The 16863-nt window shown below is 37.4% G+C and overlaps 1 protein-coding gene across 1 annotated transcript; it reads left to right on the top strand.

The window, feature by feature from the left end:
• The first annotated feature begins 425 nt into the window (after positions 1-425).
• On the top strand, positions 426-16844 carry LOC107695469 (G-protein coupled receptor 161-like). The gene is made up of 19 exons (XM_016495389.1): positions 426-559; positions 641-862; positions 1010-1172; positions 1325-2112; positions 2234-2402; positions 2506-2746; positions 2898-3114; positions 3304-3483; positions 3562-3678; positions 3775-3846; positions 5046-5190; positions 5291-5393; positions 5512-5664; positions 8362-8770; positions 9784-10502; positions 10593-10700; positions 13171-13290; positions 15675-15923; positions 16092-16844. Exons 13-19 carry the CDS (start codon positions 5610-5612, stop codon positions 16214-16216), a joined length of 1785 nt encoding a protein of 594 aa, XP_016350875.1. The 5' UTR covers positions 426-559; positions 641-862; positions 1010-1172; positions 1325-2112; positions 2234-2402; positions 2506-2746; positions 2898-3114; positions 3304-3483; positions 3562-3678; positions 3775-3846; positions 5046-5190; positions 5291-5393; positions 5512-5609; the 3' UTR covers positions 16217-16844.
• Positions 16845-16863: the final 19 nt, after the last annotated feature.

The following is a 16863-nucleotide window of genomic DNA, read 5'->3' as shown; positions in this document are numbered from 1 at the left end:
TCCTTGCAGACCTAATCTGCAAGGATTAATCATTAATCATTTTTCTATTATTCAATCAAAAAACGAGCAAATGTCTTCATTTATTTACCTTAATAATATAATACACTGAATGATGCATCATTACAATGTACATGCTGAATTTATTTTAAATATGTAAGTAGAAAATGCACACTTTCCTTACGGGTGACTTCTTTCCCCAGTTTACCCTATAGCCTACCGTTTCCCACAAATTACGCGATTATAAACAGCTCTGTTTGTCTAGACAATTAATGTGTCTTTGTCCCACAGGCACCCTAGACAGCTCCAGAAATCAGACTCATTTCCATCAGGAGGCTGTGCTGTTGTTTGGAGTGTTTGATGAGAACAAGAGCTGGTACAGCACTGGCAAGACAAGGCAAGTTTCTGAAACTAAGGTCTGTCTCCAGAATCACACCAAGATTCCTGACTTGATTTTTAGTTCTTAGACCCCTAGAGTCAAGGTATGCCTTGACTGGGGGCCCTGAACGGGCACACAATGTGAAATACACTATAAATGGCTACACAAATGGCTCTGTACCAGGTTGGTTTGATATTTTTCACACATAACATATAATTTCTGCAAATCTACTTACGTGTAAAACTCCTCCTTGTCGTCCTCAAGATCTGGACATTTGTGCCCACTCCAAAGTCAGCTGGCACCTGCTGGGAATGAGCTCTGAGCCAGAGCTCTTCTCTGTACACTTCAATGTGTAAGTCCTTCTGCATGATGGACACAAAACCTCATCTGTTGGCATCATTAGTGGAACTGCCACTAGTGCCAGTATGACTGGTGTCCACCCCGGCTGCTGGCTTATTTCCTCTCACATTAGCAGGCACTTGGAAAGTAAGACCTGCCAGGGAAACCACAAAATTTCATGAATTATTAATTTAAAACATCAACCTATGTAGGCTTTATTCATAGCTTTGTAGAAACACTATTAATGCTGACAGTTTGTACTTTATAAAAGTGATGTTGATGTCATATTTGCAGCTGGTTTGTATGGATATCTAAATATCAAGACGTGTGATGAGTACACAGCACCAAATAGATGGCTTACCATCCAACAGAAACAAGAAAGCCAAGACTGGACTTACTATATAGCAGCAGAAGATATCTAGGATTATGCTCCAAATATGCCTGAAAACATGGATGGGTATGTGCATCATGATTCACCAGTGAGATGTTTTCACAGATAAATTCTGAAACTAAGAGCATTTTTAATCTCAGTTTGTCTTCGCCTTTGAGAAACAGCACTTTGCAAAGCAATGAGTCTGAATCTTCGAATGCAACTTGGTCTGATTTCAGTCTCGGCCTTGAATCTGAAATAACAGAGAAAAGAACATCATCCACTAATGTTACAATGAAATCTCCCAGTGAAATTTTGAGAATCAGAGCTCTTTTCTTCAGACAGTACAGAGAACACGTCCTTTTCTCTTAGCCCTTTCAATAATGTTTCATCCATGAAGAACAACTCAGAAAGCGAAAGCGAAGAGGAAGTAGTCATCTATCTGAAGAACAATCACAGCGAGGCCATACTCACATCTCATCTCGAGCCAAAAGAAGAGCACTAGGGTTATGAAGGCAAACATGAACTGGTTCATATGGAAATCCCAGATCACATGAAAAAATACATCACAGACAAATCTGAAGCAAAATCAAATAAGCCAAAGATTGCCGAGAAAGGCATATGGCATGAAAATGAAGAAAAGGAAAGAGTATAGGCCACAGCCACATTCTGATTTTTCTCCAAGAGGTATTCCTCCAAGAGTTTTAGGAGCTTCTGTGTTGACCCCAAGGGGAACCAGGCCTGTGTCTAGCGAGGACGACCTGATGGGGAAATCCATCATCATAGGAGTGCCAAGATGTGATTTCAATGATTATGAGTTATATGTTCCAAAACAAGAGCAGGGTGAAGATTTTGAATATGAATATGTAGAGTACAAAGACCCTTATAGCAAACAAGCAAATGTTCAAAGCACAGTGCTTAATATAACATCTCAGCATTTCTTAAAACTTGCTGGAGACAAGGATACCAGAACTTATTTCATCTCAGTTGAAGAGGAAGAATGGGATTATGCTGGTTATGGGCAGAGGTACTGTTGGCATCATGTATTTCAAATAATCAAAATGTTGCATTTCTAGAAACAAAAAGCATGAATATATGAATAACTCAGTGTAACTCATTTGTGAAATCACTGTTTTATGTTTGCAAAGGAGGCTTGATATATCATCTCAAAATGAGAGGCCTACAGCTTTCAAAAAAGCGGTGTTCAGAAAGTACCCTGACAGCACCTTTAATATCCGAGACATCAGAGGGGAAATGGATGAACGCCTGGGAATTCTGGGTCCGGTCATTAAAGCTGAAGTTGATCAGACTGTTATGGTACACCACTGAATATGTGAACATACTTGTGCACAAATGAAAATTAGAATCAAATCATATGAAAAAAAAACACAAACAAATACATTCCTGTTTTTCGTGCTAGGTATTTTTCAGGAACCTTGCCAGCCGCCCGTACTCTTTGCATGCAAATGGAGTAAAGTACTTAAAGCAAATGGAAGGCCTGAGTTATGATGATCAATCACCGGACTGGTACAAACAGGATGATGCCGTACAACCCAACAGCACCTTTATTTACATGTGGACTATAAATTCGAAATCTGGACCTCAAAATAATGAATCTGACTGTCGAACGTGGACCTAGTACTCTGCAGTGAATCCTATAAGTATGAATGTTCCTTCATATTCCACTTAAATTAAGACTGCTCCACAAGGGCTGTCCATGTTACAAATGTACTGTAAGTTCATTTAAATACAAATGAGTGTCAAATAACTATTATTAATTTTCACTTACAATTGAATTACTTTCTTGCATAGGAGAGAGATATAAACTCTGGGCTGATTGGACCGCTTCTGGTGTGCAGGAAGGGTACACTGGATAAAAAGCCTCTGGACAGAAGAGAGTTCATCCTGCTTTTTATGACGTTTGATGAGAATAAGAGCTGGTACTACGAGGAGAATCGGAAGAGGATTGAAAGGAAAAACAAAACAGCAGTCATGGATCCAAATTTTCAAAATAATTTAAAGTTTGACAGTAAGAAAACTATTTATCTTCAGCTTTTTTCAGCTCCATTATTTTCATTATAATGGAGTATTACAGTCATTATCATTGGATTAAATCTAAATAAATTGGAGCAAGTATTGAGACCATTAAAAATATTGAATTATATAAACTTGTCAAATATTTTGAATAAATTTGTATTTGTTACATTTGTTTTGTCAGCTATCAATGGTATTATCTACAGTCTCAAAGGACTACGAATGTACACAAATCAGCTAGCGAAGTGGCATCTGATCAACATGGGCTGTCCTAAAGACCTCCACAGTGTCCATTTCCATGGTCAAACGTTCATAAATAAGGAGTTAAAGGACCACCGTCAGGGTATTTACCCACTTTTATCAGGTGTGTAGTGGTGTTATAAGATACCTACTTACCTAGATGATCTAGAAAGGCCATTCACACTCAGATCCCATCATTTAGGTGGATTTGCCACAATGGAAATGTTGCCTTCAAAGCCTGGTCTCTGGCAGCTGGAGTCTGAAGTTGGACTCTCACAGCAGAGGGGAATGCAGACGTTATTCCTTGTGTTAGATAACGGTATCACATAGAGTAATTTATCATGCTGATCGATCTTATTACAGGAAAACAACTGATTCTGTCAGGTCTTAAAATCTTACCTGGTCTATTTTGCAGTCTGTGATCATCCTCTTGGTCTCATCTCTGGAACTGTGAAAGATGAACACATTGCAGCATCTGACTCTAGAGGTAGGATTTGAAAGCATAGCTTTTTATGTAGCATAGTTGGGGTCACATTATTAACACATTTAACTCTGTTTTTAAGGACAATGGAATCCTCATTTGGCCAGACTACATAATACAGGGAAATACAATGCATGGAGTACAGAAAAGACAGGACAGCACATTCAGGTAACCACTCATAATAGTGTGCAGACAATTAGCCCATAAATAAAGAAATGCTAATGACTATTTACTTGAGGAGGCTGTATCCTGTATTCCAGGTGGACTTCCAGAGACTGGTAGTGATTAGTAAAGTTGCCACACAGGGAGCTAAGCAATTCTTAACACATCATTTTGTGCTGAACTACACCATTTCCTACAGCACTGACAAAAAGAAAAAAGTGGACCTTCTAAAAGGGAGACAGTGATACTGTCAGAAAGGCAAGTGACTATTTCTGTGTAGTTGTAAATTTAATGTACAGCATAAGGGTGTTAAAGGTTCTCAAACAGGGGGACTCAGCAAACTTCCAAGGTTGTCTCAAGACATTTAAATGAGAAAACACAAGCTAAAACAACTAAAAATCCAGATATTATTTTAATTTACCTCCTCAACAGCTGTTTGCTTCCTCTGAGGAACCAGGGTTCCCACAGTCTTGTAAAATCTTGATTTCCTATATAATGTAATGTAGTTCAAGACCTTGTAAAAAGTAATGTAAATTCAGGTAATGAATATACAGTACATTATATTATTTATGCCTCTAAAAATGTTTTTGGGGTACAAATTTATAAACAAGTAAAAAATATTTTCAAAAATCTGTATCCTTAATCCTTATTCAGTAAAACATTCACCTACAAAAATTCTGGGATTCTAAAATGTTATTATTTTAATTTTTATTATTATTATTTTAGTTTTATTTACAGAAACTAGAAGTACCCATTGATTAAAATAAGTTTTGAATAAAAAACTAGGGCTAGGGGGCATTTGAAGACTGGTGTGGACTTTGAGGGGCCTTATAGTCGGAAAGGTTGAGAAACACTGGACAGTCTTTGGCCTTTGAACCGCATTTATAAGGCACTGTGTCAAATTAATCATTTAAACACACCTCAAGACCAACAGTATTTTTCATTCTGCTACCTCTAACTTTTCACAAAACAAAATCAAAACGTGTTCTAACTGAACAGCCTATAAGATCTGCAAGAAAAATGTGTTTTTCAATGCCCCACAGACTTTTGAAGGAAACAGCGAAGCTTATGACACAAAGGAGAATATATTTTTCCCACCTCTGATTGGACGATATGTGAGGCTGCATCCTTTACATTCTTACAACTACCCAACTGTCCGTTTGGAGTACTGCGGTTGTGAGCTTGACGGTATGGACAAAAATGTAACAAATTTTGTTTTCTCATATTGTCTTATAAGACCCAATAAAGTTCAGCTCCATTGTATTAAACCTCTTCGTTGTGCTGGCAGGTTGCTCTGTGCCATTGGGAATGGAAAGTGGCCTCATTAAAGATGCTCAAATCACTGCCAGTTCTTTGGCCTTCAGTTGGTACCCTGGACAGTGGCATCCTTGGTATGCACGCTTAAATAAACATGGGACCATCAATGCATGGAAAGCCAAGAAACCTTTAAAGGTATTTGCTACACTTCAAATCAACCTCAAGCCTCAATAAACTGTCTGCAATTTACAGAACAATGATATTCAGCCATGGATCCAGGTGGAACTCAAGGATAAAAAGAAGATAAGTAAGGGATAATCAACGGCTAGCCGTGCATTAAAGGATTTTAAATGCACGACGTGGAGGCAAAGAACCACCCGACGCGAAGCGGAGGTGCATTAACAGGTCAGCAGCGCATTAATATAAACGGTGATTAAACTGACTTGGAACTACCTGTGCATTAAATGGTTTTACTGCATACCTGCCAGCCAATCAGAATCCAGTAATCAGACAGATCATGGAATAACTGGGATTATAACACAGGGGGCCATGAGTTAGGCAATGAGATGTTAGGCAATGAGATGTTTGTGACAGCATATACTCTGGAGTACAGTGAAGATGGCAAGAGATGGACAAAGTACACAGATGATGAGAATTGTGATCAAAAGGTAAGCGGTCTCACTTTTTTGTGATTAGAACAAGTTTCTTGGAAAAAGACAGTTGAAAATCTGTGGGAATAAACAGTGTTTTGTGTTTTTAGGATGAAAGACACATCCTTAAAAATAAAAATGTATTTTATTTTCACAGACTTTAAGGCAACACAGATAACTATGGCCAAGTAAAGAACTACATCTACCCACCAATATTTTCCAGATTCATCCGAATTAGTCCAAAACAATGGCAGAAGTCCATCACTATGAGAGTTGAGCTGCTTGGTTGTGATTTCGAATAAAACACTGTGCTTTCACTGATATGACAACACATATTTTTGAATCTATATTTTATAATATAATATAATTTAATATAATATAATTTTTTTAATCTATATCTAAATAATGTAATTCAATATATCCGAAAATATGAGGATGGACGCAGAAAGTTTTAAATGTGTTCCTACAGTTCACAGCATGCTTACCCCACCTAGTGTTGAATTACTGTCTGCTGTACCCCTCCCCCCCAACACACACTGAATGCAAAATAATGCCTAGTATTTTAACTGCCGTATAAAAACACTTTCAAGAGTTTTCCCTTTTTCATAATCAGCCACAATATTTCAATCTATGTTCCAGAACATTATTAATTTTTATATTTTTTTAACCCAAATTTAGCAAATAATCATTTTGTTTAAATTGGTGTTAGTTATAGATTTTTACACAGTCTAGATAGAATTACTTAAAATTATTTAATGATAAGTTGTATTAACTTCACAATTCCTTTAATTTGCCCTTATTTTATTTACTTTTTTATGTATTTTCGATAACACGTTAGAATAGAGAACACATATTCACTATTAATTAAGAGCTCTCCCTCAATAAACTACTAATTTGCTGCTTATTAATAGTATGGTAGTTCTGACATTTAGGTATGGGTTAGATTACGGGGTCTAAAACATGGTCATGCAGAATAAGGCATTAATACGTGCTTTACAAGAACATAGATAGATAGATAGATAGATAGATAGATAGATAGATAGATAGATAGATTTTTTTGTTGTTTTAAGTATAACTAAATCGCACTGTTAGTTTTAACGTGTAGATATTTTTGGTGGAACACAGACACAAAAAACTCACCAAACGATTTTTGCAGTCTTTATAGATATTATTCTTCATGAGAAAATTGCAGAGCAGACTATGTAGGCTAGTCCGGTGAGAGTGAGACCCTCTGGACTGTCTGCAGTTGAGAGATGGAGGGAAGTTTTCAAGACGAGGGTTGTGACGTAGTGCCATTGTGACGTCAGCAACGCCTCTTTATTCACTGCCGACCGCAGCGGCCGCAACAAATGAACATCCCTGAATCATTTCATACTTTGTAACTGCGTTGAAACTTCGTGCATGCGCCTCCGTAAAGCATTTTTTGTTCCTCGAAAGCGTGAGAAAACCCAGCATCTTGCAGGAGATGAGAAAGTTTTTGGATTAAAGTTTGTGGCTGCGGACTAACAAAGCCAGCCAGCCAGCCAGCCGGAGAAAGTTACCAGTGCTCGGCTACAGCGGGATATCGCCTGGCCTGGGTACGTTATCCATGCATCTATCATTTAATTAGGATAAACTATGCATTTTGAATCTAAAGGGTCGGAAACACATTTTTGTGCAATGCAAAATGCCGCTGTTGTTGGAAAAATAGAGAAAGAATCTGTGTGCGCTTCGCTCTCTCCGTTGGCTGATCACATTGCTGTGCTGTAGTTGTTCATTGGACGTGCATTATGGTGAACGATTTATTGAAGAGGCATGACAGATGATCCATATGCAGTGGCCCCAAACGCATTTGGATACTTAAGCTGCACATGAACCATATGAAATTCATTGCATTAGATTTTAACTGCGCTGCACTAAGTTTTTCCTTGTGTGATATGTTTTTCCTGAAGTATGTGCTTATATATTTTTTTTTCTTATGTATTTATGTAATGCAGTGATATATCTACAAGTGTGGCTTAAGTGTCCAAATATTTGTGCTGATTTTTATTTATTTGTTTGTTATTGTTGTCGTCATCAGTTTTTTTTTTTTCAGATTTTATATAATGATCTTAAATCTCATTATTGTAAACTTAATATTGTCTACAGTAACCCTGCCAACCTGATGTAAAGCTTGCATATTTTGTGTGCATAGCTGTGAAACATGTTTAATTTACATCATGTGATTCTAAATTGGTAGAACAGTCTCTTCAGACTAGAGTTTTTCACAGCACAGCTCAGTTCTTAACAAACAGCGTATTGTAAGAATGTGCATAATCCAGATTTGTACAATGTATTGTACAAACAAAATCAGCTTGTTTTTTAATGCTTTACAGGACACCCTTGAACACCACACCAGATAATTTTTTCATCTTTTAGCATTCAGACGTTCCAGACGGCTTTGATCAGATGCTTTTTCTCGCATATCTTGTAGTTTGTCAACATGTCTGTCCAGACTTGGGTACCCAGCAGCCTCCCATAATGAACAGCTCTAAGAATGGGACGGTGGTGGCCAACTCCACTAACGGCCTGGACGACGACGGGCTCGTGGTCCTGGAGTCTGTCTCTATCATCATCATAGCCATATTGGCGTGTCTGGGGAATCTGGTCATTGTGGTGACGCTATATAAGAAGCCCTACTTACTGACACCCAGTAACAAGTTTGTCTTCAGCCTGACTTTGTCCAATTTGCTGCTGTCTGTCCTAACGCTGCCCTTCGTTGCGGCCAGCTCGGTGCGTCGGGATTGGATGTTTGGAGTGGTGTGGTGTAACTTCACAGCACTGCTCCATTTACTTGTCAGCTCATCCAGCATGCTTACACTTGGAGCCATTGCCATTGACAGGTCAGTCCTTATGTTATCATATCCTACAGTTTGAGTAATCCTTGTATAAAAGGGTCAATAGAAGTGTTCATGATAAAGAAAAAGAAAAAGTTAAATTTAATGAATCTAAAAAATGGCACGTGGTGTAACCAAGTAAAATGTAATAACATTTTTTTTGTAATTTTTTTTTTTTACAAATATCACAAATTATTCATTCATAATATAGTAATTAATAAGTATAGTTTATTTTAAGAAAGTCACACCACATTACATTTTACAGCCTGAACTAACCTTGCCATGTCCAAAAAAATGTGACAATGTTAAAATTATTAGATATTTTAAAAGATTAATTGACCTTGACAAGGTCATAAGGGATTGCAGGGGTCCACTCTGTGATATAATTTCCTGTTTTGTTTTGTTTTTTCTGCATTTTGGTTGGACCATATGAGTCTCAAGAAATAATAATAAATGATTATGCCACACTACTTAAAAAAATCAAACACAGAAATTCAATTCAGAAATGAACTTGAATTAGAGATTTTATAATACAACATGTGATTGTATATTGTACATTTTTTGTAAATTCAAGTATATTTACTTGTGAGTCAATCACATGGCACTAACTTTTTGTATCTATGAATTTCTTTAAAAATACATTAAAATGCAATTCATACATACAATGACTTTGAATGACCATGTTTTTAATTCAAAAACAATTCTTGTCAATTTTTATTTTTGACTGCTGTATTCAATGGTCATACTGTATTTCTTTAAGCCTGTAGTTCACCATGATATTTCAGTCCAGTCTTGCTTAAACAAATCCACTGTTTTTACGAACAAGATGCACACTGAAAAATATCAAACCTACTCAGCTGTATCAATACACAAACCTAGAAGCCACACTCTACTTTATTTCTGTCAGCTTGAGAGTCTTAAAGAAAGACCCCCTTGTCTTTCCATTAGCTAGTCATGTGTCTCTCATGAGGGAATGATTGAAGTGTATCCGTTTTATATCAATGTCTGTCTCATTCTAGGTACTATGCTGTTTTATATCCCATGATCTACCCCATGAAAATCACGGGAAACCGAGCTGTGCTCGCCATTGTTTACGTGTGGCTCCACTCCCTGGTCGGATGCCTGCCGCCGCTTTTCGGTTGGTCCGCGTTCGAGTTTGACCGCTTCAAGTGGACCTGCACAGTGGCTTGGCACAAGGAGATCAGCTATACTGCCTTCTGGGTTACGTGGTGCTGCCTTCTGCCACTGGCAGCCATGCTGGTCTGCTATGGCGTTATCTTCCGTGTGGCCCGCATCAAAGCTCGGAAGGTTTACTGTGGTAACGTGGTGGTGGCTCAGGAGGAGTCCAGTTCTCAGAAGAACGGCCGCAAGAACTCTAATACTTCCACATCTTCTAGTGGAAGCCGCAAGAGCCTGGTGTACTCTGGGAGCCAATGCAAGGCCTTCGTCACCATTCTGGTGGTGCTGGGGACGTTTCTGACCACTTGGGGTCCATATGTGGTAGTTATCAGCACTGAAGCACTGTGGGGTAAAGACAGTGTTTCTTCACAGATGGAGACGCTGGTCTCCTGGCTGTCCTTCACCAGTGCCGTGTGTCATCCGCTTATTTATGGGCTGTGGAACAAGACAGTACGTAAGGAGTTGTTGGGCATGTGCTTTGGCGACCGCTACTACAGAGAGTCTTTTGTTATACGGCACCGGACCTCTCGTCTCTTCAGCATCTCTAACCGGATAACGGGTAAGTCTACTGCTGCTGTTATTTGCATCCTGGGATTCTTCATAACCTAATGTTTGGATGAGAAGTCTGAGAGTCTTTTTTGTTTAACAGATTTGGGAATGTCTCCTCACCTGACGGCCATGTTAGTGGGCGGTGGGCAGCTCCTGGGCCGTGGCAGCAGCACTGGAGACACTGGCTTCAGCTACACCCAGGACTCAGGTAGACCTTCTGCTGTTTATTACACATTGGTCAAAAATAATTTAAAGGAATAGTTCATCCTAAAATTAATGTTCTGTCATCATTGTTCCAAATCTGATGACTTACTTTCTTCTGTGGAACAAAAAGGAGGTATTTTAGCAGAATGTCCTGGGTGCTCTTTCTCATACAATCAAAGTAAATTGGGACAGTTGATTGGGACTAGATACATTTTGTGTGAGGAACAGGCCGAAATTCATGTTGTTATTCACTGAAAATCTTCTCTTTCATTGTAGTTCTTGAATCTCATTCTCACTTCTGCATAAACTGATGTGTTGCATTCAGCTATAAGTCATACAACAAATATGGTTTGACATTACTGACCTTGCACCAGTTTGAATATATGGAAACTGAATCATATTTGAGAGCTGCAACAAACTGGAAGGCCTTCAGTGAATAACAATTTCAATAACTTAAGTCTGTTCCTCACACAAAATCAAATGGCTTTAGAAGACTCGTATAATGAATGAACGGTAAAAAAGTACTATGATACAGTAACGGTTCTTTTTTTTTTGGGATCTCAACATCATCTGTGCCTTTTAAGTTTTGTTGTATAGAAGAGAGCCGCACAAACGTTTTATCTAAATGAAAATCTCCTTTTTACTTTTCCTTGAAAAATATTAAAATGAATTTGGGTGAAGTTGAGTAAATGGAGGCAATTTATAATTTTTGAGTGAACTATGCCTTTAAAGGAATTTTTGGTCTTGTAATAATATATATATATATATATATATATATATAATTTTTTTAAATTATTTTTTTTTGCAGGGATGCACAATAATATACAAGTACCATATAGGATGATATTGGAGATTTATTTATCATTATTAGCTGTTATTGGATATTTAATTACACATGCTTGTTTCCTCTATTTTTACATTTAGATTTGCCATCATCTAATGCTTACCTAAGTTATTCTCTAAAAACCCTAATAATTTATTAACCGTTAAATGTAATTTTTAGCAAACCTCAATATAAATATCCATGCTTCATACTGTACATTATAATGTTGTGATGACTAAATTCACTTGTCGTGTTTAAAATGACTGATTTTAGTTTTTAGTGTTTTGATTTACATCGATAAATTTAAATAGAATTTTAATATAATTGTTTATCAGTATAGACCATGTGTGAAGAAGTGACCTTCTTCACCGCTGCAAGCGGCAGCACTGGCACTCATATATGTACACGCACACACATAGGCTATACAATCATTACTCACCCATCCTGTCCCAGTTATTCCGCTAACAGCATAGCGGGTGCACACGCTAGCTTGGTAGCACTCGGTCAGTCATCCACACTCCATCCTCTCCCTCAGCCATTATGCAGTCATGCCATCCGTATAAATCACACATAAACTTTGTCTACGGTTTTATGTTTTATTGTTTAATCATCTGTGTTACATGTTGCCATAGCCGGGTTACTAGACGCTGTGCTGGCGAACTAGAGGTTGCAGAGGGCGATCGCTTTTGACGTCATCGGCTGGCGTCGCGCCAGCGTGGCAGTCTAAGGACCCGGTGAAACCATGTTTGTTTGTGTTGTGGGGTACCCGAATGTTTCGATCTGTAAAGAGAAACAGATTGGTGACAACTAATATATGGTTGTTTTATATTACGGTTGCAAATGCGTGATTATCTGTTTTAATACATTACCGAGTTAAGTTATTGTATAAATCTTAAAGTGGATGATTAGATAATAACTGGTATAACTTACCGTTTAATGGTCGTGCCTGGAAAAGGGGCGGAGTCTGGTCTTTAAAACTTGGCGCCAGACTTCAGACGGGGCTTGTTAACCAAGTCGAGTAGACGTGCTACTGTGGTGCCGTGAGCTAAAACCCCTTTCTATATTAGTAGATGCAAGTGGAAAGTCTGTATATATTTATTATATCGTTGTTTAGTTTATTTTGGGTTATTTTGGTACTTTGTTTTTTTTTCCCCCATGGCATTTATATTTGTAGATATATTGGTTTGGACTGAGCACTTGTAAATATGGACTGTTGGATTATCGGTGCACGTGTAAATAAACCACCAGTTTACACTAAAGAAAATCTGCGGGTTAAGTCATATTTTTGTTTTGTTTTGTTTTTTTGGACATTAACAGGTCCCGCAGTAGACTGAGGATACCCATTCTGGGCCTATCAAAGTCTGCTGCATCACACCATGATTTTAATATTGCTGCATCCTTACCTCTTTGAGTACAACCAAACCGAATCAACCCCCACAGCTCTTAGCAGTCAGCAGAGGTGGTGTATTGGCTTGCAGACTGTTGTTATCAGGATGTGCCATTTGAGGAAACCCAGAGCCCATGAGTATCGCATAACAGACAGCACAGCACAGGCTCTCCCACAGTGTCCAGACTGGTGTGGGTGGGTGGTGTTGAGCAGTGTTAAAACTGATATTTGATTGAAAGATGCCTGCTGTGATTTACCCTCTAGCTACAGACGTCATGCTGTTGGACAGCTACAACTCAGAGCCCTCCCACTCGGCCCACTGTGCTGCCAATAAAAGAAGAAGTTCTGTCACATTCGAAGACCAAATGGATCAGATTCCTAAAGGTATCTAACATGTTCTTATTATACATCTGACTAATGCAAAAATGTCTTTGTTAGTTATCACCAGTACAAAACCAAGCAAATAGAAAGTGGCTCTAGAAATGTTTTTTTAACAGACGTCTCATGCTCAACAAGGCTGCATTTATTTGATAAAAAATACAGTAAAAACAGTAATTTTGTGTATTGCTACAATTTAAAATAACCGTTTTCTATTCTAAGATATGTTAAAATATAACTAAACCCTGTGATGGCAAAGCTGAATTTTTAGCAGCCTTTACTCCAGTCTTTAGTGTCACACGATCCTTCAGAAATAATTCTAATATACTGATTTGGCACTCAAGAAACATTTATTATCAATGTTGAAAAAATGGTTGCGCTTCTTAATTAAAAAAACACTAAATACACAAAATAATGTTCTTTTTAGCAGCAGCATATGACCCCTTTAAAGTCTTTAAACTGTCATGGCCATGTTAAGCCATTAAAATTGTCAATTTTTACATGATAGATGTAAGGAAATGTAGTTCAACAAGTTCATACTTGTTTATCTGTTTAGAACAGTAGTCCAACATTAATATTTGCAAGCTTGCATCTCAAATTTTTATACATAAGAAACTTCATAATTCTGCTTTTTCATCTTGCCTCACAAACCTCTGTTGTAAAGACACTATTATAAATGGCTTTTTCACAAACTAACAAAGGATTTTGTTAATCCTTAGCATGTCATACTCAGGGTTTTCCGCGGGTCCTTAAAAAGTCTTAAATTGTACAAGAAAGTCTTAATTATGATTTCAGGAGGTCTTACATTTTTAGGGACATAAAGACCAGAATTGCGATATGGCTTAATGTGAGATTAAACTTCAAAAGGCTATGATTTCATTGAATAAATATGAGCGCTGGGCATTTTAGAGTCAGGTGCTGCGCTGCTTTGTGTTCTGCTGTTACCGGGGAAACAGTTCTATTTTTGCCGTTCCGTAAGCGCCTCCTGTTGGCAGAGAATGAATGTGCATTTTCAATAAGCCAGTTTTCTTGCAATACAGTGGAAAGCTGCAGTTTCATTTTTAAGACCCTATCGTTTTTTTGTTTTTTTTTATACATTTTTTTTGTATGTATGCGGTACAAAATAGTGTTTATTAGTACATAAATAAATTTTAAATAATTTGAATACAAATACTAGTACACAAGTTGTCACAACATCCAGCAGCACAGTGAACTGTTTTTCACAGCTAAGGCTAAATTGAGATAGCTGACATCGCCTCACACACTCAGGTTCACGCCAGCTCTTGCATTAAAAATAAGATGGAAAGATAAAAAAAATGAATAGTTTCCATGGATCTAGTCTTTGCATCTGTTTGTTTGATGTTTGAATCAGGTCTCCTGTTGGAATAGGGTCCTATAGTAGAAATGCGGTCCTGAAACGGCAGTTTCCAGTATTGCAGGAACACAGTATTGGGGTTGTTTTTGTTCAGACCAATGTGAAAATCGACCCATGTTTTTACCCTGCAAACACGCAGAGCTGTAAATGTGAACTGGTGGATCGATAAGAAGATAATGCATTATAAAAATCGAAACAGTAAAATTTATTTATATCGGTTATTTAATTAATATAATAATTTATTTAAAATAATTGTTTAAATTAATAATATATTAATTAATACTTATGACTCATCCATTTTATTAAAAATGGTTTAAAGGCTGAAATGTGAAGTGTATCATTTACATTTAGACATTTAGCAGACTGACAAATGAGGACAATGGAAGCAATCAAAAATCAACAAAAGAGCAATGATATGCAAGTGCTATAACAAGTCTAAGTTAGCTTAATGCAGTACACGTAGCAATGTATTTTTAAAAATAATATAATAAATAAAAAGAAAACTGATAGAATAGAAAAAGAATAGAGCAAGCTAGTGTTAGAGGCCTTTTTTATTTTGTTAATCAAAAGTCATCTCTTGCTGCCGCATTCTGGGTTAGTTGCAGAGGGTTGATAGAACTGTCTGGAAGACCTGCCAAGAGGATGTTGCAATATAGGACAGAACTAGAGCTTGAACTATCAGTTCTGTCTTGGCAAGGTTGAGTTGAAGGTGATGGTCCTTCATCCAGCAAGAAATGTCTGTTAGACAAGCTGAGATGTGAGCATTTTATAAAACTTTTTGTTTTTGTGAAAACTTGTCTAAACTGTAAATCATGCTTTTTACAGTCATTTTACAGTTTAATATGTTACTATAGACATTGCCCTAACCCGCTCATATGGTATTAATTTTATTTGTGCAGGTCTTAAAGAGTCTTAAATTTGAGCTTAAAAATCCTGCAGAAACCCTGCATACATAGAGCTTTGTCAAAGAGGTGTCTTAAAGTGTCTATTTTAATGTTCTACCGTTTCTTCTCAGTAGTCCAAGTGACAGCAGACATCCACAAGTCTTTGGACAGCTTTGCGTCCTCTCTGGCTAAGGCTATAGAGAACGATGCCAAGCTTCAACTCTTTGGGGAATGGACTCAAATTCCAACAAGTCTGTTCACAGTACGAAACACACAGAGAGCTCCCCGTTACCTGGATGGACAGAGACTCAGGATGGAAAGCATCGATGAAGGAATAGTTAAAGATGATGACGATGATGAAGAGCGTAAGGAAAAAATAGGTGAAACTTCCATGTAGTTCTTTGACTTTAAATGGAACAGATTGTGTAATCTGCAGCTTTTAAAGGTACAGAACATTAAAGGAACGCATAAGGTAAATGTTTACAGATATACAGTGATTCATGTGTAATTTACATACTAGGTAAAGAACATAAATTTTATTATTTTAGCTAGCAACTGCTGCTACTTGCCTTGGAGAGACCAAAGACCTACAATGATGGCTGTACCTGCAAGGCATCAGGTACTAGAAGCCCTACTGTCACTCATCAGAAGAAGTTATGTTTTTGTAACATAAAAGTTATTGTAAAGTCATGTACAGCCCTCGTATATTTGTCAGGTATTTCGCCTGTGTTGGGTACTGTGTGTCTTATGTTTACTCTTTTCTTATATGGAAACTGTTAACCACTCCATTTTATACATACTGACAGTTTGTAAGAATGATTATCCTAGAGCTCTCCTCTCCACCGTTTTAAGTTCAGGTCTATTAATATATTAAATTATTTTAAGTGCCACAAGTTTCAAAGAAAATATACCAAATGTCTAGGGGGTTATATTGACGTGGACAAAAGAAATAACCTTTCAGGCCCTTACGCATTATAAAATATTTCTTCAGGCATTGAATTAACATCAGAGAATCATGTAAAGAGAGAGAGAGATACTGGGCATAATAAAAGGTAGAATACCCTTATACCCTGTTTTATCCATAGTTTTTGGTGGAAAATCTGATTAAAATGTTTTGACTGAATTTAATGGTGCGAGAAAGCATCTGCAGTGCCAATACTGAAGTCATTGGTACAATTGCACTTGAAGATTTTGTTACATTTGATCAGTGACTTCTCACATCTGTGTTTTTGTTTTTACTATTTTGGTTAGTGTACTCGGTAAGGATTAATCATTCCTGTGGAATCTTCTTTTTTTGCATTATGCCAGTCAGTTATATAC

The sequence above is a fragment of the Sinocyclocheilus anshuiensis genome, unplaced genomic scaffold (assembly GCF_001515605.1).
Source record: "Sinocyclocheilus anshuiensis isolate Anshui unplaced genomic scaffold, SAMN03320099.WGS_v1.1 scaffold562, whole genome shotgun sequence".
Lineage (NCBI taxonomy): Eukaryota > Metazoa > Chordata > Actinopteri > Cypriniformes > Cyprinidae > Sinocyclocheilus > Sinocyclocheilus anshuiensis.
The sequence above is the reverse complement of the archived record's forward strand: the minus strand, read 5'-3'. Positions and strand labels throughout refer to the sequence as shown.

Excerpts from the sequence above, each read along its gene's own strand:
- LOC107695469 (XM_016495389.1), top strand. The coding sequence starts at position 5,610 with ATGCACGACGTGGAGGCAAAGAACCACCCGACGCGAAGCGGAGGTGCA. Across the intron at positions 5,665-8,361 it reads AAGCGGAGGTGCATTAACAG|TTTGTCAACATGTCTGTCCA; the intron begins GTCAGCAGCGCA and ends CATATCTTGTAG. Across the intron at positions 8,771-9,783 it reads GGAGCCATTGCCATTGACAG|GTACTATGCTGTTTTATATC; the intron begins GTCAGTCCTTAT and ends GTCTCATTCTAG.